This window comes from Myotis davidii, unplaced genomic scaffold (assembly GCF_000327345.1).
Source record: "Myotis davidii unplaced genomic scaffold, ASM32734v1 scaffold199, whole genome shotgun sequence".
Taxonomy (NCBI): domain Eukaryota; kingdom Metazoa; phylum Chordata; class Mammalia; order Chiroptera; family Vespertilionidae; genus Myotis; species Myotis davidii.
In genome coordinates this window covers 3737125-3764471 of record NW_006290680.1, presented here as the reverse complement: position 1 = coordinate 3764471, position 27347 = coordinate 3737125, and the positions used below count along the sequence as shown (strand labels likewise).

The 27347-nt window shown below is 51.5% G+C and overlaps 1 protein-coding gene across 1 annotated transcript in view; it reads right to left on the bottom strand.

The window, feature by feature from the left end:
• Window positions 1–26879, bottom strand: part of TOX2 (TOX high mobility group box family member 2) — a 96943-nt gene extending 70064 nt beyond the window's left edge. The window contains 3 exon segments of the mRNA XM_006763764.2: window positions 3399–3464; window positions 26755–26777; window positions 26780–26879. Coding sequence (XP_006763827.1) covers window positions 3399–3464; window positions 26755–26777; window positions 26780–26879 — 189 coding nt within the window.
• Window positions 26880–27347: the final 468 nt, after the last annotated feature.

Sequence of the window (27347 nt, the reverse complement as noted above, 5' to 3'; positions counted from 1 at the left end):
TTAAACAATAAAATAAAATGCAAAAAAGAAGTCCTCACTAGTTTTATGGAACACAGGTACTTTACATATTGGCGTAGTTAGATTCCCTTGACGCTGAACCTGAGATGGGAATTGCTGAGACAGTGACTTACTGAGAAGTGACTCAGAAGAAAGGAAGGGAGAGAAGCAGTATGGGGCAGGGAGGAGCTGAGCGAGGACGTTCTGGGAGAGCTATGGAGTTGGTCTCCCCTTGAGACAAGGGGCCAGGTCTCCCCACGGCCCCTTGGCTCATGGCTCCCATTCGGCAGAGACCAATTCTCCAGAGAGGGGGGCAGCTGCGAAGAGCTGCACTGGCCTGGTGAAGGGAACCAGGGAGGCACAACAGAATTCACAACACACACCTCATGGACCTCTCACAACAGCCTCGGGGTGGGTGTGGCTCTTCCCATTGGACAGGAAGCTGGCATAACTTACGTGAGGGCTCCTGGCTGGGCTGTGGAAGAGCTGGGATTTGAGTGCGGCCTGCTGGGGTCCCAGGCCAGTTCCTCTCCTCTTTCTACGCCTCCCAGGTCACACAACCAGGAGCTAGGAACCCCTGTAACTCCTGCCGGCTCTGCTCCCAACTGGGGAAGAGCTGATCTCTACCAGGCCCTCCCCCCTCCGAAGAGCGGATGGGCCAGAAACCATGCCTGTGAACAGCAGCAGGTCTCAGACCACCCAGGCAAGTCTGGCACAAAAGAAATGCCAGCTCCGGGGAGGAGGGAAAAGTGATCATATGTAAACGCTAAAGCTGCTCTGCAGGAATTTTGTGGAGACTTGCAAAAGCCAAACAATGGAGCATGAATTTGCAAAAGAAACTTCAAGCCCAAAAGAGCTGGTTTGAAAGTTTTTAGAGGAGGATACAGTTGGCTGATGTATATCCTGTCAGAACCTCTGTCTCAGCTGCAGTTTCTAAATAAAGAAGATGGGGTTTCAGGAAGAGCAGGTTTTCAACATGATGAAAATGGATGTTCTAGAAGCAAACATCTCCCAGAAATGGCTTCCAGCTTATGTCCAGAGCTTTGCACATAATAGCTGCCCAATAAACATTTGCTAAATGGGTAAACATTGTACTTAACTGTATTTATAAACTGCATTTTATGCCATTTAGAGTGTTTATCCTCTGAATCCTCTATTGGCTACAAGACTTTCATTTTGCCACATGTTTATGTCAATCCTTCAGTAGCTGGGAGAACACATTTCCTGCAGTGGATGAGGCAACACACGGTGATTGCATGTTTGTGTGCAAATGTCGTGTGTGAGTTCAAGCAAGCACTCCAAGGAAAACACTCGAAAGAAATATACAGTATTTTTGCCATTAAGAACTAGAGGCCAGTGGAGCCCAACCAAGCCACTGGGAGCTGTAGGTCCCAGAGAGTCCATTATTCCTCAGCAAAACGGCATGAATAACATGCCACAGGTTTCCCATGTGCTAGTTTGTGAAAAGACCACAATACTTTGCAGCACCTCCCATTAACAGGTGGAGTCTATTTCCCCATTCCTTGAATTTAGACTGGCCCTGTGACTTGCTTTGACCAATCGAATGCACTGGAGGTAGTCATGTGCCCACTCTACGCCTAGACTTCAAGAGATCCTGCAGTTTCTGCTCTTCCTGCTCTGGGAACTCTTCTCCCACTGCATGAACAACCTCAGGCTAGCCTGCCGGAGGACAAAAGACCATCTGAGTAGAAGTGAGTCCCTCAGACTAATCAGCTTACAGCTGACCTGGCAGCTTCCTGCTGTCACTTAAATGATCCTAGCCATGACCAGAAGAGCCACCTGGCTGAACCCAGCAAAACTGCCAACTCATGAAATTATGAAGTAGGTAAATATTTACTGTTTTAAGAAACTAAATGTTGGGGTGCTTGTTATGCAGCAAAAGCTAACTGATACACTATAAGAAGTCTATATTATAGCTGTAACCGGTTTGGCTCAGTGGATAGAGCGTCGGCCTGCAGACTGAAAGGTCCCAGGTTCGATTCCAGTCAAGGGCATGTGCCTTGATTGCGGGCACATCCCCAGTGGGGGGTGTGCAGGAGGCAACTGATCAATGTTTCTCTCTCATTGATGTTTCTGGCTCTCTATCCCTCTTCCTTCCTCTCTGTAAAAAATCAATAAAATATATTTTTTTAAAAAAGAAGTCTATATTATAATCACCAAATCTATTCACAACAAGGTTGGCTCCTGCCACCAGGTGGACTTAGTCAATCTCAGGGAATTCTGGTGTCTTCTTTACAAAGTTCTAAGTTAAGAAGACCCTCTGAGTGATGACTCAGGAGACTTGGAAAGACCCTTGTGAGTCCAACCACCTCATTCCACTGTTAGGAAAATTCAAGTCAGAGAAAAGAAGGAGCCACATCCACTCATTACGCAAATCTTTCTTGAGTGCCTTCTATATGCCAGGCTTTGTGCTGCAATGGAGGACACAACTGTGAAAAAGAGAGACCAGATCCTGCCCTCTTGGAGGACACAGTCTGGAGTGGAAATCAGATGTTAACCAAGTCATCACACAAGTAAGCAGACGACCACACATGGTGGCAGATGTCGTGAGTTAAAAGGAAATGGTACCATGAGAGAGAATCATGCAGAGGGGACCTAATTGGGATTCTGGGGTCACCAAGAGCTCTCTAAAGAATGACATTTAGGCTGAAACAAGTTGGTGGCAGCCTTGAGGTGGGACTGGAGCTCTCCACATACACAGCAAGGTAATGTGTGCAGCTCTGAGTCCCAGCTATGCAGGTTCAAATGCCAGCTGGACTGCTCCCAGGATGAGTCAGTAAACATCCTTGAGCCTCAGTTGCTTGATCTATAAAACGGGGTTAATAATGTCTACTCCTCCTCAAGACAGCCTGCTGCGAGGACCCTCCCGGAGTCCCAGCCTGCGGTGAGGAAACTCCCGGCATCAGAGTGTATGAGGATGCTCCCAGCTGAAAAACGCCTTCATCATCAGAGACCAGGCTTTCAGTGGGAAATCAAATTCCAGCAGGAGAAACCCACATGCCTTTGCATGAGGTGTACGCCTCCACGCCAACGTATGCCCCCAGGGGTGCTCTGTGGTGGCAAGGGTCCGGCAGCACCAGGGAACATGTGACATCTCTATTCAGTGCTGCTGAAATTCCCCCTCTGTGCATGGGGAATATGGACAACACATTTTGAGTTTTATCCTATTTTTAGTAATGGTAGGTGATTGACAGAAAACACTATAGTCCTGGTTTATCATCCCTTTTAAGGGGATTCAACTGACATTCTTAATTATTCTGAAAGAGGACAGTGGTGGGCTGTGCCTCCACTCTGTACCCCTCCCACCCCAGGGCAGCTTGGCTCCAGCCAGCCCAAGGCTAGGCACCTCCCACCCAACTCAGAAAGGGCGGCGCACCCACCTGGCTGGTTGATAGAAGCTCTGGGTTTCCGTCACTCATCCCCACGTAGGCACTGTCACCATCGAACTGGAACACAGAGAGAGAAGCAGCTCTGAATAGAATGTTCTCAGGAAGGCCCAGGAGAAGCCAGAGGAGGCCAGGGGACTGGATGCTCGGAGGGGGGAGGAGCAAAGATGGAGCCCAGGCGTCCCTGTCAGCAGGGATCCCTCCAGGGTGGAGCAGCAGCCCAGCTCCCTGAGGGTGAGCATCATTCATCACACGTAGGACGAAGCGAAGAGAACCTTTCTGCCCTTTATACCTTGTCCACAGAGGTGGCAGCCTGCCTTGCCTGATACTGAGCTCCCCATCTCTGGAAGTATGTAAATCTCTCTCTTGGCCAAAATGACCGCAGGCTACCAGCGAGAGTTGGAATTCCACATGATGGAGGGAGGCTGGGGTCTCCAGAGCTTTGGTGGCATGACAGCCTGCCCCAGATGTGCCCTCCAGGTCTTACCATCCTAAGTTGCTCTGCCCCCTCACATTTGCCCCTTAGGCCACCGCTGGCTGCAGGCAGTGAGGACCGTGGTGGGAACCATGTAGAGGAACTACAGTCCTATGTTCTGAGCAGCTGCCAAGTCTGGATTCAGGAAGAGTTCTGTGCAGAGGGAGCAGGTGCAGTGGGAGAAGCCTGGGCTCTGGGGCCACTGGCTGCCCTTTTCCCTGATGTGTCACCTTAAGCTGGTGACAGAACTTCTGAGGTTCCTCATTCATTGAACGGGGATAATGAGAGTCCCCTCTTCATGGGATGTTGCACTGACACCAGCAGAGCACCTGGTTCAATTCCAGGTAGTTGCCTTCCCTTAAGACAGGTGACTTGGACCATGTTCCCTAGAAGTAGAGCCTGAGTCAAAAATTCAAATGCATGTGGTTTGGGAGAAGTACCCGTTAGGAATACCCGTACAGGGAAGGAGGGAGGTAGGACAGGGCAGTGCAAGGAGCTAAGCAAAGGATGTGGTCTCCGCTGGAGGCTTGCTGCAGCCTGATCCCATGGGGAGCTCTGCCCATGAATTGCACCATCCAGTTAGTCCCAGCATGAAGCGAGAGGCTGGCCTTTTGTAGCTCCACTGGCTGTGGGCTGCCCCTAGCAGACAGGTGGAGGCACAGCCTTCTGAGTAGGGCAGCCCCTGTGTGGCCAAGGACAGCTCGCCAGAGAACTGTGCCAGCTGTGAGCCATTTGCTGCCAGAGCTCACGACAGGTGGGGGATGGCTGTGCTAGCTAGTGAAGTGTCTGGGTGGGGCACCAACAGCAGCTGGCCATTTTCATTGGAAATTTCATTTTATTCCTTAGGTCCATGGTTGGCAAACTGCAGCTCGCAAGCCACATGCGGCTCTTTGGCCCCCTGAGTGTGGCTCTTCCTAAGCCTTAGGAGTACCTGAATTAAGTTAATAACAATGTACCTACCTATATAGTTTAAGTTTTAAAAATTTGGCTCTCAGAAGATTTCAATCGTTGTACTGTTGATATTTGGCTCTGTTGACTAATGAGTTTGCCGACCACTGCCTTAGGTGATAGGCACATGGTTCAAAATTCCCAAAGTACAAAAAGCAACAGAGTGAAAAATCTCTTCCCACCCTATCTCCCAGCCATCCGTTGCCTCTCTCCAGGGGTAGTCGCTGCATCTATCAGCTTCCTTTATATCCTTCCAGAGATGGCCTGCATGTATACATTTCATAGTCGTTTCTTTCACACACATAACAGCATATTATACACACTGTTTTACACCTTATGTTTCTCCTAGCAACACATCTGGGAAGCCTTATTTTTATTTTTGGAATATGTTTTTATTGATTTTTTTAGAGAGAGAGGAAGGGCGAGGATAGAGAGATAGAAACATCAATGATCAGAGAGACTCATTGATTGGCTGCCTCCTGCATGCCCCCCACTGGGGATCAAGCCCACAACCCAGGCATGTGCCCGGAGCCCACAATCTGGGCATGTGCCCTTGACTGGAATACAACCTGGGACCCTTCACTCTGCAGGCCGACGCTCTGTCCACGGGGCCAAACCAGCTAGGGCTAATTTTTATTTTTGGAATATGTTTTTATTGATTTTTTTAGAGAGAGAGGAAGGGCGAGGATAGAGAGATAGAAACATCAATGATCAGAGAGACTCATTGATTGGCTGCCTCCTGCATGCCCCCCACTGGGGATCAAGCCCACAACCCAGGCATGTGCCCTGACTAGAAATCAAACCAGCAACCTCCTGGTTCATAGGTCGGCACTCAATCACAGAGCCGTGCTAGCTAGGCTGGGAAGTTTTTTATATCAGCACAGAATTCTGTCTTCTGGTACTTAGTACCCCACGGGATGGACGCAACATATACACGGAACTGGTTGGGCACAGGGCAATTGAGTTGTTTCTATGAATAGTTTTGTGCGCCCATCGCTTCGTCTGTGTCATCGCTGGGTCCAGCTGTGTGTACCTTTGTAACATTGATAGACATTGCCAAGCAGCTCTCATGGAGGCTGTGAAGGTCCACACTCCCACCATCAGGCACAAGATGTCAGTCCATCCAGACCCACTTCAGTCAGAGCAGCTTTCCTCACAGCCAGGCTCCACCACCACCACCACCAGCCCCAGGTCCCCTTCCCGCCCTGCTCCTCCCTGTTCTTTGCTCCATAGCCCCCTTTATCTTCTAGCATCTCCATAATTTACCACGTTCACTGCTTATAGCTGGACCCTCACACACATACTAAAGTGGAGGCTCCCGGGCACCTAAAATAGTGCCTGGCACACAGGAGATAATAAATGCTTATGGATGGGTGGGTGGGTGGATGGATAGATGGATGGAACACATTATCTTTACCAGCGCAGTCTTCCCATCAAAGGCAGTGGAATTAGTGGTTACACCCAAATGCCTTCCCAGCACAGGGACAGGCAGAAATCCTTCCGTGGCTGCTGAATTAGCTAAAGAAAAGGCCATGTCATGCCTAGGATCTGGGCAGTGACTCCAAATGCATAGCTCCATCTACACACTGGACATAGAGCTCACGCTTCAAGGCCCTGCTCAGAGATCACCTCCTCCAGGAGGTCTCCCATGCCGTCACCTCCTCTGACTTACAACATAGATTGTCTGCACGTCTGTCTTCTGCCCGTGTGGGAGCAACATCGAGGTTGGCACAGTGTTCTGGTCATCTCCAAGTCCCAGCACCCGCCACAGGCTGGCATGAGAAATGGGACTGTGAAATGAGCAGGGAGCTTTCAACAAAAGCTCCTGGGTGTCACTTGGGCCATCTATTACTTTGATAAAAGTGAAACTTTTTTTAAAAACCACATATAATTTATAGGTATGTTCTAAAAGAAAGAATGGAAATGGAGGGAGATGAAGTTTAACCAGGTACTTGAAACATTTGATAAAGCAATAGGAATCAAACAGTGCTGTATGGGTTAAAAACATGGGCATCTGTATTGAAGAAGAAGAGGGAACTATTACCCCAAAGGCCTGTGTGTGGCCCATCTGTTAAATGCTGGCCGGGACGGGGCCACCATGAAAGGAGGGGCCCTGCGTGCTTTCTCCCTCGATGCACACAGCAGGCACTCAACAAGTGCTGAGTGTACCCACCACCGAAAATACTCTCCGTCAAAGGTCTCATTCAAACCTGCAACAACCTAAAGCAGCAGGCGCTATCTTCCCTGCTGAGGAAACGGGTTGAGACGATAAGCAGTTGCCCGATGGTGCAGGTGGGGAGAGGCTGGACTTCCGAGGGTCTGTTTGCCTCTTCGGCTCGCTCTCCGGGCTGGGAGCTGCTTGGCAGCAGGGACCAGGCTTTGCTGCACTCGCACTGCATAACCGATGATCAGCTCGGCCCTGGCACATGCTAGGTGTGTGAGGAGGATGTGTTAGTGGTTTGGGAGGGAGGACTTGTCTGCAGTGAGCAGCGGGGAATGGCACTGGGGATGGGAGCAAGAGGGACCCTGGATTTTGATGTGTGTGCTGGGGGTAGGAAGGTGGTCAAGCAGTGGGTCCCCTGACATGACCAGAGCCTGCCTCCAGTGGACTTACTCACTCACACATCTCCTCCACATGTGGGAGTCAGGCCTGCTTCCTGCTTTTAAGGGGCACCTGAGGAGTTGGTGGCAATTCTCAAGGCAGGGGCTGGGTCAGCCTCCATTTGGTTACCCTGGTGCCTGGCATGGGTGCTGGGAGCACACTGGGCTTGGGACCTGGCTACTGAGCAGCCATGAGCAGAGCCCTGAGATGGGGGGACATCCTTTCTCTGTCCACCTCTGCCTAGGGTAGAAAGGGGGAAGAAAGGAGAGGGGGGGACCCCAAGGGCTCCCAGTTTTCCCAGGGCTTGTGTCCCGGGCACTAAGGCCTGGCTTACCCCTCAGCCTTCCCCCTGAAGGGTCCTTTCTGAAAGAAAGAACTTACAGGTCACAGGGAGATATCACTAAGCCAGCCTCTGTGCTCACAGCAGGGCCACCTCCTTCTCTGTGTGCACAGGCATGATGGGAACACCACATCCACAACCACCACACAGTGAACGCTCAGTGTGTGTGTGACCACAAAGGTATACAACGTATACAGTGTGCCCAAGCATGGTGACCGCATATGCACCACAAACCAGTGGGGGCCCATGTCACACAGAACACAGCGCTCAACACAGCACTTAGTCACACATGTACCACATCCATGGGTTACACAAACCAACACGAACAGGTGTGTCCACAGCATAAGCATGAGTGTGCACATATCAGAGACCATTTACAGGCCAGAGTACACAATACACAGCATGCACACATGGGAAGAGGGGAGGCCCAGGTGTGTGTAAATACACCATGTGCAGCCGTGTAAATAGAACTCACATGGATGTGCACCCAAACACGTATGGCTTGAGCAGGTAGAGACATACAAAGCAAAGATGCCCATGGACTTACAGTCTGTGCATAGCTCACAACTCATCAGTCCCTCCGTCAAAAACCCCTTTTCACACCACACAGCCCTCTGTATGCTTTACAACGTGAAAAGAAAAATGTAGAGGGACAGATCAGTCTAAGAATTTCCATGAAGCGCCAGAACCATCCTCTTAGCACTGACTGGAATAGATTAATTTTCCCCATTTCATATTCTAATTATAATTCCTTTTCCCATCGCCATCCTCAGTCCTCATTACAGCTGGAAGATTGTTCTGCAAAAGCCAGGCCTTCATCTTCTCTTCCCAAGAGTTTTGTCATGGAAATGAGTTTTGGAATCTGAAAGAACCCACATTTTTGCAAACATCGAATGTGGGATAACCCTTTCATGACAGCCACCAGGGACCCAGTTCACAGAGGCTTCTAAGGGGGCTTTCTCTCCCCACACTGTGTAGTCCCCCTGGCCAGAGCGGCTCCTGGGCCCCTATTCCAACAGCCCCCACCCAATCTAGATCCTTTTTTTTTAATCTTTATGGAAACTGAGCAAACAGGCAGCCAAGGTGAAAGGCGAAAAGCCCTGATTTTAGTCAAATGATGCTGGCTCTACCTGAGCCACATCTGGCAAGCTTCTTAACTGCTGGAAGCCTCAGTCTCCTCATCCTTATGGCCTATAGAGCCACTTATTCCTAATAGGTATAAATTAAATATCTGTGGGATGAACAAATATGGTAAGTGGGTGGATGAATAGATGGAAGGAAGGGAGGATGGATGGATAAATAGATGGATGGGTGGTGGATGGTATAAATCACTGTAAATAGAAATACAACTCAAGCCACATGTGCAGTTTTAAATATCCTAGTAGCCACAGTGCTCAAAAGTCACATGTGGCTGGTGGTTGCCATAAGGCAGGAAATAACAAGAATTGATAAAATGAGTGAATGCATGGTCAGTAGGTATATGGGTGGTTGGATGGATGAATGGACAGATGGGTGGGAGGGGAAGATGAATGTTTTGGGGACTGAATGGGAATGATGGGCCAGTAGGTGGATAAAGAGGTGACACCACAGCTGGGTAGAAGGAATCAGAGGATGAGATGGGTAAGTGGAATAATGGATAGATAGGCAGAAGGGTGGTTGGGATGTGTGGCTAGTTGGGATTAGAGGGATTAACGGGTGGCTAGTGGATGAAATGGACTGGCTGGGTGAATATGAAGAAATAAGTGGATGGGAAGAAGATTGAGATGGTGGGTGAGATAAACAAATAGATGGTTGGGATGTGTGTGTGGGCTGCCTGGGTAGATGTCTGGGATGCCTGGGCGAATGAAATGGGTTGAATGGGTGGGTGGGATGAATCGTGGGTAGATAAGTAGGTCTGATATTTCCTCCTCACTCTATTCATGCTTTCCCTGGACAATGTCATGGTTTCTCTGGGCTATGACATGTCACTGACTCAAATGTTCATCTTTAGTTAAGTTCATTCCAGATTCCAAGATACAGTTTCCCCTGGACATCTACCCCATTTGGTCCATGAGCATCCTAAATTCAACACACCCAACACTGAACTCATGACATATGTGTAGGCCTGCTCATTTTCCAGTGCTCCGCCATCATAAGAGACGGGGTCACCTTCCACACAGTGCCACAGGGTGACTCTAGAGCCCTTCCATCCTACATCCTCCTGATTCAATCACCTGCAGAAGATTTCTGCTCAGCTTCTCGCCGCCCCCCCCGGCCCCCTCAACACCCAATCCATCTTCCACCCTGGCTATCACTAGGGATCTTTTGGCAATCACTCCACTGCTCAGATCAAAACCCTTCAGTGGTCCACATCATGAACCCTGGCATCCAGGAAGCTCCATGACAACTGGCCCTGAGTCTCAGTTCCTACAGCATCCCCAGTGTCGCAGGAACCTCCAGCACCCCTGCCTTTAGGTTGTCCCATCATCAGCCTGGAGCACTCTACTCCTTCTTTCCTCAACCCACTGAAATCCAACTCTTTTTAGGTCTGTTTTTTTCTTTTCTGGCAATGCGCTCCAACCTTAACAGTCTTGCTAGTTTCTATAAACCCATATTCTTGGGCCCAACCTTAAAGCTTCCATCCCAAGTCAGCTTTGGACTTAATTCAACTCCCTGGCCTAGTGTGATATACTGGGCAGCACCAGTGACGGCCGAATCAGAGTACGGATTGGTTCCACGACTTATTAGCTGTGTGTGACCATCTCTTTGCCTTAGTTTCCTCGCCTGTAACATGGTACTGATGGCAGTTATTAATTCCTGCCTCATAAAGTTTTTTATATCTGTTATCGGATATTAGATAAGTGTTAATATCTATAACATAATGCTTAATAATGGCAATTACTTTTGACAGGTGCTTAATAAATGTTACCTATTATTGTTATTATGTGCTCAACTCTCATCCCCTCATCAGCCGCATTCCCTCAGTCTAGCAGAGGACCGCGTCTCCTATGTCACTGAGCCCATCCAATACCCCCTCCCCCAACTCTCTGCCCTTCCCCACAATATATCACACCCACCCTGACCTCTTTTCCTTTAGACTGAAAAGGCAGAGTGTCTACCTCCTGTTCAAGGTCAGCTCTTTCACCTTGACGCCGTCCCTCCCATGTCCTCCCCTCATTCACTCCCACCCTGGGTCCTGGTCTAAGCCCTGAACAATATGAAATCAGTTGGTTCCCTTGTTGTATCAGGTACTAAGTACCTACAATGCACTTAGTCACATGCTCCCAACCACTGGGGATTTACAATAAATAAAGTTTGTCTCAGGCACTGAAAAGCAAAAAAAGGAAAGGGAGTGTGAGGTTACAGAGGGGACGACTGCCATTGTTCGTTGACTATATCTAGCGACTGCTTACTATGTGCCAACACTGGACTGGCCCCAGGCATACTGTCAGGGTGATGACGCAGCCCCTGCCCGTGAGCAGCCTCCAGTCCTCTGAAGCAGCTTGGGAGAATGAAATCTTCAAGTCTGAGAAGGGAAGACAAGCCAGTCTTTGCCCATAGTCCCCATACTAGAACGAGTAACTACAAAACCTGTGTGAAGCCCATTCCCATTGGTCAGTGATCACTAACAGTCTTACTTCGATAGCTACGTGTCCACACCTGGGGGTCAGCCGGTCTCAGGCCTCCTGCTTCTGGAAGTCTCCCATCCCAGGACCCTCTGCTTCCCCAAATGCTGCAAAGATCATCTCTTGCTTGATTTGGAGGGACTAGCTTTGCAAAGCAGCAATGAATTCAGCATCTTGTTTCAGATATCGAGTGATGGCAAACCTCTGACTATGGCAGGATGAGGCTATCGCAAGGGAGTGGAAGCAGGGAGGAGGGCCTTTCAGGAGAGGCATCCAACAAAGGTGGCTTAGAAGCTCCATGATGAAGCTTGGAGGACACCCAGGAGTTGGCCAGGTGAAGAGCAGGGAACATGATACCCAAGGCTGATGTGAGCACCTACTGTATACCAGACCTCAGCCCAGAGCTGTGACTGGCTGTCTCGTTGGAGCCCTCCCAGACCCCAAGGTTGCATGCCCATCCCATTGTAGAGACGAGCAAGGTGATGCTCAGGGTGGTGGGGGAACTTGCCCAAAGTCACACCGTCTGCTATGAACCTGGCCTTGACCCCAAGTATGAAAGCAGCAGTTGTTCTGTAGAAGCTGCTGCCCCTCCCCTCTGCACAGACACACAGATCAAAGACCAAGGATGCACAGCCTCAGCCCAGCCAGTCACAGACGCGGAGAGATGAGCCTCACCAAGATCGACAGAGGAAGCAATCAAAGCCGCATACACTGCTCCCTCCAGCCCCCACAAGGGGCCATGAGAACACTCATTCTGCACAGATAAGACGCGGTTCAAAAGAGAGAGGCAGCGAATGTGCAGCTGCACGCCGGGCCCTGCCGAGAGTGCGGTTTTAGGTGGAAATCTCGCAGAGATACACATCAAGACCAGAGGACGTTGGGGGAGGGGGACAGAGAGGCGCTGCACAGATGGAATGGGACAGGGATGGAGCCCCAGGCTCAAACCCGGACCAGGCCCTGTGTGCTTAACCCCAGGCCACTAGCACCCGGGGAAGGATGATAGCACAGTGGTTACAAACATGGGCTGTGCTGCCAGGCTGCCTGGGGTTAAATCCCTGGCTTTTCAAGCTGTGAGACTTTTTAGCTAAGCTACTGTGTCTCAGTTTCCTCATCTAGAAAATGGGTATAACTACCATTTAGTCTAAATACATTAATATACAGAAAGTGCTTAGAACATTGCCTGGTACAGAGAAGCACTTAATAATTATTAGCTATTACATATGTTATTATTTAATCCTCACAACGACCCTATCAGGGTGCTATAATTGCCTCTCTTCAGTAGATGAAGAAACTGTGTGGGGCTTCATGCAAACTTTTAAGGTTCTAAGCATGGAATAGACTTCTGATGCCTCTAGCCGCCATATATAATTTGAAATAAAATTCATAAATTAAAATCTTCATAAGAGAGTCCAACTGAAGCCTGATTTTCCCCATGATGATGACTTCATGCTTTCTTCCTGAAAAATCAAGTATCAATGTCTTTCCCCCCAAAAAAGAAGTTTTCTCTTTATTGCTGGTCCTGCTTTGTCAGACATAACACACTTTCTTAGTCTGCCTGTTGAGAAATATAATCCAGTGTGATGACGGAGGCCCAGAGAAGTTAGGCATCTGCCCAAGGCCACACAGCCAGAGAACATGCCCGAGCTGAGTCTGCAGCCCCTCAATAGCCCACACTGGCTTCTCACTCCCACCATTTGCAAGCTGGTGACCTCACCACTCTGGGCCGGGGGCTCTGTATATCTGTGAGGGGGAGAGCCTGCCAGAGGCGCTGGGAGCATGCCTCCTGAGCAAGCCCAGCATGTGGCCACTGCAGGGCCCCTCCCCATTGCTGAGAATGGCCTTCGTGAATGGTGCCACTTGCTTTAGTCAAGAAAAAACACTGAGAGAGTGAGAGTAAACGCCACTGATCACTACAGCTCTGGTGGCAGAGGGCTACCAGGAAGCTCCTCCAGGATGTGGGAGTCACTGTCCCCAGATTACGGAGGAGCAAGCAGAGCCCTCCCACCTGGCTCCAACCACATCATGCTCCTTCTAGACCTGCGCTGTCTGGGATGGTGGCCACCAGACACATGTGGCTGCTGGGCACTCAGAACGTGGCCAGTCCAAACCGAGACGTGTGTAAGCGTAATATAAACATTGGTCTCAGAGACTTATTACACCAAAAGTGCTAAAAAGACTGCAAAATACCGCATCAGCACATTTCTATTGAATATATGCTGAAATGATAAGGTTTGGGATATATGAGGTTAACTAAAATATATTATTAAAATGAATTTCACCTATTTCTTTGTCCTTTTTTTAATGTGGCTATGAGAGCATTGTAAGGTCCATATGCCATTTGCATTATATTTCTACTAGACGGAACTGATCTAGATGCCGTCCCAGCCACCCTCTGCTCCACACCCAGAACCTTGGAGAGAGAAGTGTCCACATCAGCAATAGCTGAATCCAAATCACCTGATAGACATGTGGAAACTGAAGCCCACAGAGGGAGAGGGACTTGTTTCAGGCAAGAGTCTGGTACAAGGCATTCACTCAGTCAACAAATGCTCATTGAGTTCTAAGTGCTGGGACACAGCAGAGAACAAAATAGGGAGCCACAACCCAGCGCAGGGGTGACATGGTGATGATGCCGGCTTCCTCACCTGGCCAAGTCCCCCTGGGACCAGAGCAGCTGGACTTGGCACCAACCTCTCATCTCCCCACAGTCAGCCCTGATCACAGAGCTCACAGACTGAGGACCAGAGCTCCAGCCCCGACCCAGAGCAGACACACCGCAAAGGCCATTATCCAGCTGCAGCCGCCAAGACGGCCGGATGGCAGGACTGCCCAGTGGGCACAGCATGGCCGCCTGGCATGCCTGTGTCTCTACCTACTGTCCACATTACCGCAGATTTATGGCAAAAATTATCCTCTCTCTCAGTTCCATTTAAAGCCATTTGGAGCTCACTCCCATCCCCGATTATAAATCTAATTGCACATTCCAAACAGACAAGTGCTCATTAAGCTTTAATTATGCACATGTTGTTTTCAACAAACATTTTCATTTGGTCGCTCTGAGGGGGAACGGTTCCAACGGGGCTGCCTGCGCTGGCAGGAGCTGGGCCTGCAAAGTGGGTCAGGGCGTGGTGGATGAGGCCATCCAAGGGCAGGGCCAGGACCCCTTCAGATTTGGTTCATGACTTTAATGACCCTGCGCCACCCGGCTTCTGCTGCAGGAGATGCCAATGTGTGTGTCTTCTCAGCGAGTCCCACCTGCACCCCCAGTGTGTCAAGTCTTGCCTAAGCTGGTGCCAATGGGCCTCTCTGAGGTGGGGAGGAGAGAGGATAGCACCCGCACTCCCAGCTCTGATCCACAAACCCATTCCCACTGGAGCTGGCTTCTTCAATGCCTTAGGGCTTTTCCCTGCTCCCACTTGCCCACTCCTCCCCTGCAGCTGAAGCCATCATTCCTCAGAACAATCTTCCATTCCCATTCAGTCATTCATTCATTCCACAACTATTCGGTGAGCACAGACTTGATCAGGCAGTGAGGGGCCAGTGGGGATCACGACAGAGGAGGCCCCTTTGGGCTCTGCCCTGGTCCCTCTCCTTCAAGCCCCAACTCCCCGCCTGAGGAAAAGTCCCAATTCTTTACTGTAGCACTCAATGCGCTGGGGAGCCTGCCCCCTGCCAACCTGACCGTCCAGGCTGGCCTCCGTGCCTCTTCCACCCGCCCCTGCTCTGCCTCTCTGAGATGTCTTGGGATCGTTGCATGGATCACAAGCCCCCACACGTCCAGGCCTCCACAGCTCTGTACTCCACCTGCACCTCCCTTCTCTTTCTTTTCCCTGCAGTTCCGCTCACTCCCATGCTGCCCCCGCCAGGAAACCACTGCTGACACCCCTCTGCTGGGGACCATCTACGAAAACATTGGCTGGACCAAAACACCGTAACCAGCTGCCCCATGTCCACTCCTGAGACCACCCCACTGCACTATTTCCCCAAAGGACCATCCCCCCAAAGCTGGAGAGAGGCACTTGTTCACTGTGTGGCCTTGAACAAGGCCTTCTTCCTCTCTCTGGCCTCAGTTTCATTTGTGTGTGAACGGGTTGAATGGACAAGGCTCTCAACCCCTGGGCAGTTCGATAAGTTTAGAGCTATACCTTCCTCTTCCCATCTGAACAGTGAGAGCTCCACAACTTGCCTTCAGACGTCCAGCCAGGCCCCTCCAGAGCCCAGAGAGCTAGCCAGGGCACGTCTATCATGCATAAATGGCACAACCCCAAAGATGGGGCACAGGGACCGTGCAGAACCCTAAGGCTACTCCCCAAAGAGCTTCTGGAAGTACAAGCAAGGGAAAGGAATCTGTCTTTTACATGGATATCAAGATCCATTCAGCCTTAGCTGGTTTGGCTCAGTGGATGGAGCATTGATCTGCGGAATGAAGGGTCACGGATTCGATTCCAGTCAAGGGCACATGCCTAGGTTGCAGACTTGATCCCAATAGGGGGTGTGCAGGAGGCAGCCGATCAATGATTCTCTTTCATCACTGATATTTCCACCTCTCTCTTCCTCTCCCTTCCTCTCTGAAATCAAAAAATATATATATATTTTTAAAAAGACCCATTCGGCATCTGTGGTCACCTGTGGTTGTAGGGAAGGGTCCCGGGAAACACGCTGCGATGAGGCAGGAAGTTCACTGGGAAGCCTGCAGGACAGTGAGGAGGACAGGGCAGAGGGACAAGCTGAGCTGTGAGAAGCTCACATTAGAAGCCTCAGCCTTCACTGAGCCTGGAGCTGGGACTGCTCTGCAGAGATGTCCCAAACTGAGGCAGGAAGCCGAGCCATTGCATTCCCAGTGGGCAGTCATTGGATCCAGGCCGCCCTGGCAGAAGGTGACTGATAACCTTGCATAAGGCCCCCTCCTTCTACCAAAGGCAATACCCAGAGAGAGCTTAGCTGTGAGCCAGGCACAGCCAACATTGTCAACAGCTGGCAAATGAGCATCTCAGTCAGGTAGAGATCTGGGTGACCCACGACAGCATCCCCTACAGCGATGATCATCTATTCTCGTTTGGACAACATTTACATAGCGCTTATCAAGAGCCAGGCGCTCTTTTAACTGATTTACAAAAATCAGCTCATGTAATCCACACAACAACCCTATGAGGCAAGGTACACTCCTAAGGCTCCCATTATACAGAAGAGGAAACTGAGGACACACAAGGTTAAGTGGCTTGCCCAAGGTCACACAGCTCGTAAGTGGATGGAGTCAGGATTCAAACCCAGGAACTGGAACTGGATGGAGTCAGGAACTGGATGGAGTCAGGATTCAAACCCAGGAACTGGAACTGGATGGAGTCAAGAACTGGATGGAGTCAGGATTCAAACCCAGGAACTGGAACTGGATGGAGTCAGGAACTGGACGGAGCCAGGATTCGAGCCCAGGCTCTAAGGATGAGGCTGTGCCTCTCCTGCGGTCTTGCCCTGCCGCCTCACAAAGACACAGAGCTGTCCACTTGCAGCCTCCTCCCCAGAGGCTGAGCTGTGGTCAGCGGTCAGCGGCCCAAAGCCTCAGGTCACCCGGCGCTGCCAGTATTTGTGCCAGACAATTATCTATCATCTGAGCAGTTGGGAATAAGTCCCAAAACAGATCCTTGCCAAAGACAATAAGTGTGGCTGGGACAGTGAGAGGCAGATGATCTGGAAGATATTTTCTCCCCAGCGCTACAAAACAAGCCGCAATCATGCCACAAAGGGCTTGTATTGTTGGAAGGGAAATATGTCAACGACAGCGTTCAATCGTGGGGCGGTTAAAAAAAGAAGGGAGAAAAAAAAAAACCTTTTGAAAGTGTAATTTGACCTAGAAAGGTTTTCTAGGTCATCTGAACTTGGCACTTTTGCATCTAACCCCAAAACCTAACGCAGACAAAGTACCACGTTCACTTCCTTCTGCCAGTACCAGATAACACAGGAAATGATATTTGTAAACACTGCGGCTGTGTATTTAAGTGCTGTGTTAAAATCTGCCTTGGACCTGGGAGCCTAGAGGACACTGGGGCAGCCCAGTCCTGGAAGCCCGTGGACCCGGGTTCACGCCCGACTCCGCACCTACAGCCGCTGTGTGGGGTGGCAGGGGTCCCACCTCTCTGATGCTCAGACTCCTCTCCTGTAAGAAGGGAATGGCCCTGGTGGGGGTGTCCATACCGCCTGGCAGTGCGTGGGCACACTGAGGTGTCCTAGAAAGGCAGGGCCCTCCGTTCACCCCAGCTGCCCTCTGCTCTTGACTGTCAAACTTCCCTGCCCCAGGCCTGGGCTCTCCTTAGCAACCCTGCACCACAGGAGCCAGGAGGGCAGTGGGGTGGGGTGGGGGGGCTCTGTACTAACTGACCTTTTCTCTCCAGAAAACAGAGAGAGAGCAAAACTTGCTTCAAGGCACATTAGATGCCAATGAGTTCTTCTACTTCATCTTTACTACCAAGCCACCAAGTGTAAGATAAACCATAGGGACTCAGAGACCTTCCCATGATCCCATTGGGGAAACTGAGGCCAGGGCTGGTAGACGGCCCACAGTGACTGGCAATAGCATGCCAAGGGTTATAGCCACCACATTACCAGGTCCCCAAGCCGTGTGTCCAGAAGAAGCCGGATTTAGCTCAAGGATGTGGGGAGCATCCCTGCCTACGCCAAGCCCCGACTGACCACCTACGATGTGCCCAGCCACCTGCCAGTCTCTGAAGGGACCAGGGGCACAGAACAGATCTCCAGGGAAGCTTGGGGTCCACGGGGAGCAGAGGCATTAGCACTGATGACACCGGGGGTGCAGGGCACCAGGTGGCGATAGGCCAGGTGAAAGCAGCTGATGTACCCCGCTCAGGCAGAGGGACCAGAGTGAGCAAAGGTGAGGCAGCTGGGAGGATGACAAAAGTGGGGTGTATGCTGGGGGGAGGGCTGTCTAGAAATCACTGAAGTGGGGCTGCCGTGCAGAGTGGATTGGGAATCAACATTCACTGAAAAGAAAAGAAAAAGGTGAGCGTCCGAAGCAATGTTTCTAAAAGAAGAGTCTCGCTGGGCACCTAGTTTGGCCAGAGAGTAATAAAATGTTCTGTGAAGCAACAATTCAATCGTTAAAGCCGGGTGGCAGTGACGTGGACGGAGAACTTTAAGTCAATGGAACAGAAGAAAGGGCAGGATTAGACGCCCTGTATGGAAACACACCACGGTTCAGGAGGGCGCTCACTATGTGCCCATTTCCATGTGCCGAGCTGCACACCCCATATTTCACTCAGTCTTCGCAACAAGCCTATGAGGGCGGCATTATGATCCGTTTAATAGGGAAGAGAAGCCTAATTGAAGCAACGTGCTCAAGGATCGCAGCCAGAGCAGGCAAAGCCACGATCTTAACTGTGCGAGCTCACACACTCACACCACCAGCCTATGTTGTCTCTCCTTTGGACAACAAGGAGACAAAGACCAATTATTTAATAAACAGGATGGGGCCAACAGGGTTAGCTTGTTCCCACTCAGGAACACTGAGCCAGATACCCGCTGCAAGCCGCCCACCGAAATGTACTCGGAACAGATTAAAGGGTTAAATATAAAAAGTCATGTTTTAGGGAAATATCAGAAAACAGAACAGAATGTTTATCAGATGTGCGGCGGCGGGATAGCTTCCTCAGCCCTCGAAGCAATCACGGAGGAAGGGAGATTGACAGATTCAAATACACACGCATTAATATCTTCTGGAGAAGGGAGCGTAATAAAGCCAAACGGGAAAGGACATCAGACTAAGAAAATAGCACCAACTAGGAGACAGTTAATATATACGATGCAGAAATGGCTCCGTCAAATTAAAGAGACAGCAAGATGCCGAAGGACACAAAGACACGACATAAGCAGGAAAGCCACACAGGAGGCAATCTACCCAGAAACACACACACAGGACAAAATATACGCTTGGTTCGATGACAAAGGGGGGACTGCACATAAACACAGATATCATAGTGAAATGGATGCTTCCCACCTCCGCCATCAGGGAAAACAGTTCCTAGAGTATTGGGAAGCAATATGGTGGCCACCCCCTCTAGTCCATCCCCCATCCCCCACCCCAGGCAGAGAGCAGGGTACACATGGACCCAAGACCCCTGCCCACTGCCTCAGGAGGCACCCCCGCACCACAAAGCCCATCAAGCAGGACTGCCCACTCCGTCTTGCTTAAAACAGCCTTCTGGCCCTGACCAGTTTGGCTCAGTGGATTGAGCGTCGGTCTGCAGACTCAAGGGTCCCAGGTTCGATTCCAGTCAAGGGCATGTACCTTGGTTGTACCTTGGTTGTGGGCACACCCCCAGTGGGGAGTGTGCAGGAGGCAGCTGATCGATGTTTCTCTCTCATCGATGTTTCTAACTCTCTATCCCTTTCCTTTCCTCTCTGTAAAAAATCAATAAAATATATTTTAAAAAAAAACAAAAAACAGCCTTCTGTTCTGAGTCCTGGGGAGGGTAGCAGTGATGGAAGGGACACCGTCTTTGTCCTCCTGAAGCTGTGGTGTAGTGAGGGGAACAGGACTGAAATAAGTATACTGGGGACCAGAGTACATGGGAGCCCATACCCTGCTCAGAGAAGGTGGGTGGCTTCTGAGCAAATCTACCTGCTGGCTGAACTGAATTAGCCAGGTGAGGGCAGAAAGCACCAAATGGAAGGGAGAGGGCAGTGGGAACAGCATCTGCCAAGGCGGAGAACTGGAGAGGGGGGCTCATTCATCGGAGTGGAAGGCAGTGAGAGCTGAGATGCAAAGGCAAACAGGACCTTATCCTGGGAGCACTCAGGGCCACACTGGGGAGCTGCATTTTAGAAACTGGCCTCTGGCTCCGGGATGAAGGATGGGTTGGTGAGGGCGAGACTGGAGCCTGTCTAGGGAACCAGGCAGAAGTTGCTGTGACCAGGCTGGGACCAGGAAGCAGGACCCCGAGGAGAGCCTGGGCAGGGAAGACACATCCGATAAAGCAATGAGGATTACAACAGCGTGTCAGTGGTTCAGAAAGAGAAATCTACATCGGCTAGAAAGGGAGCCAGATCAAAACCACGACAGGCCCCAGTGTGTTTTCCAAATGCAGAACCCCGAGTCTGAGATGAATGAAAAGTGCCAAGAGCAAGGGATCCCCAGGAGTCAGAAGAGGGGTGACTCATGCAGCTTGCAAACCCTAATTTCCTCTCCTTGGTCACACACTTCCTTCTGATTTCTTTTTCTGATGATTCATAAAAAAAATTTTGCCTTTTAAATCAAACCAGAACTGCTTGCACACCTGGGCTCATTCTGCCCAAGCTTTAACCTCTGCTCCTGAGCCAACAAAACCCAACTTAACCCCAGGTGACTAAGAAGACACTGGTTGCCGAGAAACAGAGGAAATGAGGTTTTTGGCTCTGCCCCGTGCCCCCACGAGGGTCCCCAGTGGCAGCACACAGATCCACAGACCATTAGTCAGAACTCAGACTTTGGATTTCAGATGAGGGTATTTAGAGCTGAATCAAGCACTGGGCACACATGTTGGGAGACCATCCTTCTATATCCCCATTTTACAGATGAGGAAACTGAGGCTAAGAAAGGTAAAGGAAACTGCCCAAGGTCTTTTGTCTATTAGGTGGCTGAGCTGGGATTCAAACCCAGATCTGATCTCTTTCCACATGTACGTGTGGACCCTCAGGCTGCTAAAATGTCAGGCAGAGTTTTCACATTATGGAGACTATGGGCTGCGCTAGGACTAAATCAAGAGCAGGTGTAACAGGAATCAGTCTGCTCCTCTTCAGGCACTTGTCTGCTCATACAAGTCCAGGAGCATATGGCCATCCTCACAGGCCGAGAGCTCCCTGCATCCTCCACAGACACGGCCCCAGCCCCCACAGGTCTCAGAGTCCACTGGGGGAGGAAGGCAACAAACAAGCAGAAGATGACTCAGGCTGCCACACGAAGGATGGATTCTGTGAGACTCCATTCTGTGAGTCTCAGTTTTCTCATCTATGTAATGGGCTCATAAGAAACCTTGTGGCCCTAGCCGGTTTGGCTCAGTGGATAGAGCATCAGCTTGCAGACTGAAGGATCCCGGGTTCAATTCCGGTCAAGGGCACATGCCTGGGTTGTGGGCTGGATCCCCAGTAGGGGGTGTGCAGGAGGCAGCCAATCAATGATTCTCTCATCATTGATGTTTCTCTCTCTCTCTCCCTCTCCTTTCCTCTCTGAAATCAATTTTAAAAAAACACACAAAACCTTGTGAAAGCACTGCCAAGAGGTTCTTGGCATGGAGTTGATGCTCAGAGGGTGGAAGAACAAGGCCTGGGTTTTTGTACCGAGTCACACACCAGGAGAAGTCCATCCTGTCATCCATAAGTCACTCCCCTGCTCAAGACCCTTCGGAGGCCCTGCTGTCAGGATGAAGGCCCACATTTCCCCCTTGGTGCCCAGGCCCTGCTGATGTCTCCAGCCCCAGCCCTCTCCACCTCCCACAGGAGCGCTACTCTCCTGCCAGCTGAACCATGCCTGGACGTGCCAAGGCGCTGGGCCTGGAGCACAGGTCTCCTGTACACTGGCGTTGCTGTCAGTCTCCTCTTCCTTCCTACAAACACTCAGTGACCATCAGTCCCAGGCAGCCCTGTCCTGAACACACAGAGGCTCCGAAAGTGGCTGAGGGCATGTATGTGGGTGTGTACGTGTGCCCATGTGTATATGTGCACATGAAATAAGCATCCACACAAACCCAGCCTGACCCCCTTTTGCTGGGCTGGCTCTTCCCCCTTCACTCATGCCTCCGTATCCTAAAGGAAGATTTACTGAGCATTTGCTTGGTGCCAGGCACTGTTCCAGGCCCCTGGATACAGCACTGACTAGAGATCCCTGGAGCTTCCCTCTTGCATTGGAGACAGAAAGCAAACAAAAAGCATGGTCAAGAAGTCACTTGCACCGCAAGGTAGAAGGTTCTAAGAACTACAGGAAACAGGTGAGATGAGCCCAAGTGCTGGGATGGAGGACCTGCACGTTAAACAGGTGGTCGAAGCAGTCCTCATTAAGAAAGTGACAGTTGAGCAAAGACTAGGAGGAGGTGAGAGAGTGGGCCAGGCAGGTATGCGGGGGAGAAGCGGCCCGTGCACAGGCCCTAGGGTGGGAGTGTGCCAGGGGAGAGCAGCAGGGTGGGCAGAACAAGCCAGGAGCGAGGGGAGGAGAAGGCAGGGAGGCAACAGGGGATGGCGCGTACCCCACAGATGGCACTCGATTACCCCTCCCCAGAGAAAGGAAGCCAGCACTTTTTCCGAGCCCTTATCTGATGCTGTGGTCAGAGGAGCCAGCGCGGGCAGGGGTGAGGCTGCAAAGCTCCGCACACACATCGGAGGAACCTCAGCGGGGCCTCGGAGCAGCTGACATCCGCTCGGCCTGCGGCTTCTTCCTGTGGCTTCTGCATCTCTGGTTGCCCCACGGCTGCTATTTTTGCTCCTGTTGGGGGTTCTATGCAGGGCTCTGCTGTGGACAGTACTGGGGGCCACTGGGCTTGGCCCCTCTTTGGGTTTGCTCCGCTCAGAGCAAATGTCCTAAGTGTCTTCGGGGACATTTACTGTCCGGCAAGTGGGAAAGAAGAAGGCGCTGGCTGTCGGTGTCATCTTGTCACCCCTCACGGCCCTCCGAGCTCAGAAGGGTCAGGTGGCTTGTCCGAGATCACACAGCCAAATCAGACCACAGGCTGAGGATTATAATCCAGTCTGTCTAGGTCTGAAGGCACTTAATCTGCAAGGATCTCTGCACTTTCTGCCCAAATTAATGTTCCCAAGCAACGATCCTGTGCTATCCAGGCTTCCAGAGGCGGGAGGATAGAGACGCATCATCGCGGGTGTGCCCCTCAAGGGCATCTCAGGACTGCTGGGGAGGACTTGACGGGTGGGCACAGGAAAGGGTCCCTGGCCCAGACGGTTAGAGGTGGGACGGAGGCAATCAGAGAAGGCTTCGGGGAAGCAGCGATGCCACGCTCTGTCTACAAGAATAAGCAGGAGTTTGAGGGATGGAGGAAACCCTGCTTCTAGACCAAGGGGCTGCATATACAAAATCGAGAAGCATGACAGCTTGATCAGTGGGAAGGGGGCTTTCGGAAGCAGCAGGGCAGTGGTTCTGCCTGGCAGGGAGGAAGCAGCTTGCTGACTTCAGACACTGAAATGAGACCTGTGCCCCAGGTGGGCAGATAGAGGGTATCCAAGCAGATCCCGCAGGCCACATGGGATGTCCAATCCAAGGCTATAAGGTGGGGCGGGGTTCACAGAGACACCACTGGCTGCTGTGAGGCGAGGAGATTCCACGGGGGAAGGTGGAGCATGGAAGCCTGGGGGAGGCTCCCAGGTGAAGGGCGGAGAAAATGGTTGTGCCCTGAAGGTGGAGCCAGCAGGGAATGAGGCACCTGCAGGGAGTGGGACAGAGAGGGGAGTCAAGGATGCCTTAAGCCAAGGAGTGGACAGTCCTGGTGCTCACCAAATGGGCATGATGATGGAGGGCATGTCCGGGGGAGGGGTGTGAGTGAAGACAAGGACCTCTTAAAGCCACTGTCTCCTTCACATGAACCCTCTTGGGTGAGGACACGCAAATCAAAGCTGCCTTTCCATATGACTCCCTGACCCTTGAGGGGCTGCTGCTCCTGTGGCTCCACTGTTCTGCACAGGGGGTAAGCCCCAGAGAAGGTGAGTGAGTGCATCGCCTACCTCAGAGCCAGAAATCAAGAGAGCGAAGCCCGCCGATCCAGGCCCACCTGATCCCACTCCCGGGCTCAGCCCAACACACAGCGGGAGGAGACCCCATGCCCTCCCTGGGAAATGGCCTCCAGGGTCTGGCAGAAGCTGGAAGCCACTCCCGGTCCATGATATGCCAGGGCTTCGTATGCGATTGTCCACACACGGGAACATTTGCCAGACTGAACAGAGAGAGATGGGGCCACCCGGGCCGCCCTGGGGTCCTGCTGAGGCCATTGGGGCTGCCGGCTGCTGTGGCAGAGCTGCCTCCTGGGGCTCCCAATTTCATTAATTACTGAATAGTAGGGTTTGTGAATGCACAAGGCAGCAGGGAGTGGAGTCCTCACGGATGCCACTGACCGAGGAAGGAAATGAATTTCAAACATGACGCTCACCGTCCCCGGCAGGTGCCACCACAGCCCTGGTTTCCAGCATGGAGTAGAACAGTCGGGGTTGGTGGGGACAGCCTGAATTACTTTTCTGAGAGAATCAGAGACCAAAAGAAGGCAAAGAACTTACCCAAGATCACAGAGCAGTTACATAGCAGGACACACATATATAGCCCCGGCCTCCCACTCCCTGGGCACCTTCATTCTTTCCATAAATATTCAGTGGGTGCCCCCTGTGTGCAAGACCTTGTGCCGGCAGACACCTGGGCCCCTCTCACAGGCTCCCGGGTCCCCTCACCAGGAGGGGAGCACATCATTATTTACTAAGCAGCAGCAATGTGCTTCCTAGATCTTATCCCATTTAATCCACCCAACAGTCCGCCGTTCTGTAGGCAAGGAAACCCCAGCTCAGAGAGGTGAGGCGACCTGCAAGGTCCCACAGCAAGCAAGGGCAGGGCCAGGGCTCAGAGCCAAGTCTTAAACATGGGTTCGGCTTCTGTTCACCATGCCTGGGGTGTGAGGGGGGACACTCCAGCCACCCTCCCTCCCAAAATCACCTCCCTGCAAGGCCGTGCTCCCCGGCCAGCCCCGGGCTCTGAGCAGGCACTGGTTCTGTGACTGGCTGTTCTCCCGAGACCCAGCAACGCAACGCTGGTGACTAGTACTCAGTACGCTGCTCAGAAAGTGTCCGAAATGAGAGTCAGTTCTGTTCCAAGACAGCCAGTGAGTCCCTGTTAATCCCTCTCCCAGTCAAGAGCCCATGAAAGTCACCAGAGAAAGTCCTATCAGCCAGGGCCGGGAAGCATACTGTCTGTCGCCTTACAGTCGCGCTCCCTGAGAAAAAAAGCAGAACACAGGGTCTCTGGCTATAAGCACAAGAGGAAAGCTCCCCAGGACACACACACACACACACACACACAGTGTGAGCCATGCAATCCTCTTCCTGAGCACAGCTGGATGTTCTGGGTCATTCATTCATTCATTCATGCACATTTACGGAGGTCCTACTTAGTAGGCAAAGTGTTAGGCTGTGTGTATGTGTGCACATACAAGCATATACACACATAATCATCCTAACAGAGGGAAGTAGGTATCGATGTTCCCATTTTATGGATGAGAGTAAGTCTTGCGAAGCTCAAGAAGCTTGCGCTCTGTCATTAATTGTATTTGGGGCCCAGTGGGGATTTGAAACCTAACCCAGACCCTGGTACACAGTGGGCACTCAACAGGCTGGCTGGCTCCTAGCCTCACAGCAGACCTGGAGGCCTGTGGTCTTTGCTCTTAGACCCCGTGTGGAGAAAGTGGAGATCACCCAGGGGACACAGCAGCCCATTTCTTGGTCTCTCTTGGTTTGCCCGGGGTTTTCCAGGCCTGACTGCGTCATTTCCATTTCTGGGACGCACGTGCATGACGCAGACTTTCAACAAGGGCTGTGGGAAATCAGCACCAGAAGGGGTCAGGCTCCTGCTGCGCTGGGTGCAGCCCTGTCCACTGCGACAAGCCCCGCCCCCAACTCAGACAACTCCCATCACAAAGACAATCTCTAGCTGGGGACGACTGGAAAATGGCATTCATGTTAGGTTCCTGCATTCAAAATCTGTCACCTATTATGTGTAGATGTGCTTGTCCTCAAATCTGTGATGATGTCCTTCCTCATTTTTTGCTGTCCTTTCTCCCACAAAAATGGCAACAGGTGCCCTCAACTGGTTATTTTTCAATATCCTTAATGGACAAAAGAAAAAGGTGGCACTCACCAAATGTGGGGAGGAACTTTTATTGATTCCACAAATTCCAAAATCCAATGGAAGAGGCAGTTCGAACTTCATTCCTGGTGACGTCCCCAGCTACTCCTCACCCCGCCTTCCTTGAAGGGTCCTTCCCACGCCTCACCCCAGGTATTTTCTGGGCTCCTACTCACATGCTATCCCCAGCATTGCTTTGGAGTGGGCTGCAGTCCCTACCCACACTTGGCCAGGCCCACTGCAAGGTATGCTGAATGAGTGAGTGAATGAATGACTGAACCACCAAATGCTTTCTGAGCACCCCAGGCACCTAGGATGCCCTGGCCACCAATGCCCTGCTGTCCAGAGCCAGCTTCAGGCCTCCTGGACCTTCTAAAACATCTCCATTCTACAATGTGACAAGCACCAGTCCAGGGCCCTCTGCCTGTTCCCACCCAGGCATCGTCTATCTCTTCATCCCACAGCGACGATCTGACCACCTCCACCCCAGGCGATGGCAGGCACCCCTGATTACCTTCTGCTGAAACACACCTGCATGCACCAGTGTCTTGCAAGGAGAAGGAGCCCGAGTCTCATTCCACAGAAGCCCAGACAGTGAGAGAACGCGCCCACGACAGCCTCTGTGCAATTCTGCTGCATAATCAGCAGAGAAAGAGAAAAAAATGCCAGAAATAGCAAGCTTTGTAAGCCTCCTGACAACTCTTGGTCCTCTATTGGCTGAAGGCCCAGCACCCCCACCCCCATCCCATTCCTGTAAGGTGAAATGGAAAAACCTGTTATTTAACCTCTCTTATCAAAATCCATCTTCTATCCCAATTTGGGCCATGTGTTCAGAGCTCCTGGCAGCAGCAGGGGAGGCAGCCTGTGTATACAGCCCAGCATCACTGGTGGCTAGAGAGCCATCCCCTCTCACCCACCGCCTGGGGCATAGGGCAGTGGGTGTTGAACGGGAAAGGCTTCCCGAAGGACATTGGGTGGCACCTGTCCGTGTGTGGAAATCATGTGCCTTTTCATTCAGCAATTAGACTTCTGAGCACCCCTCCTGCGGAAATGCCTGTACTCGTGTGCTCAATGCGTGCCCATAGGCGTCTGCACCGAGAATGAGAG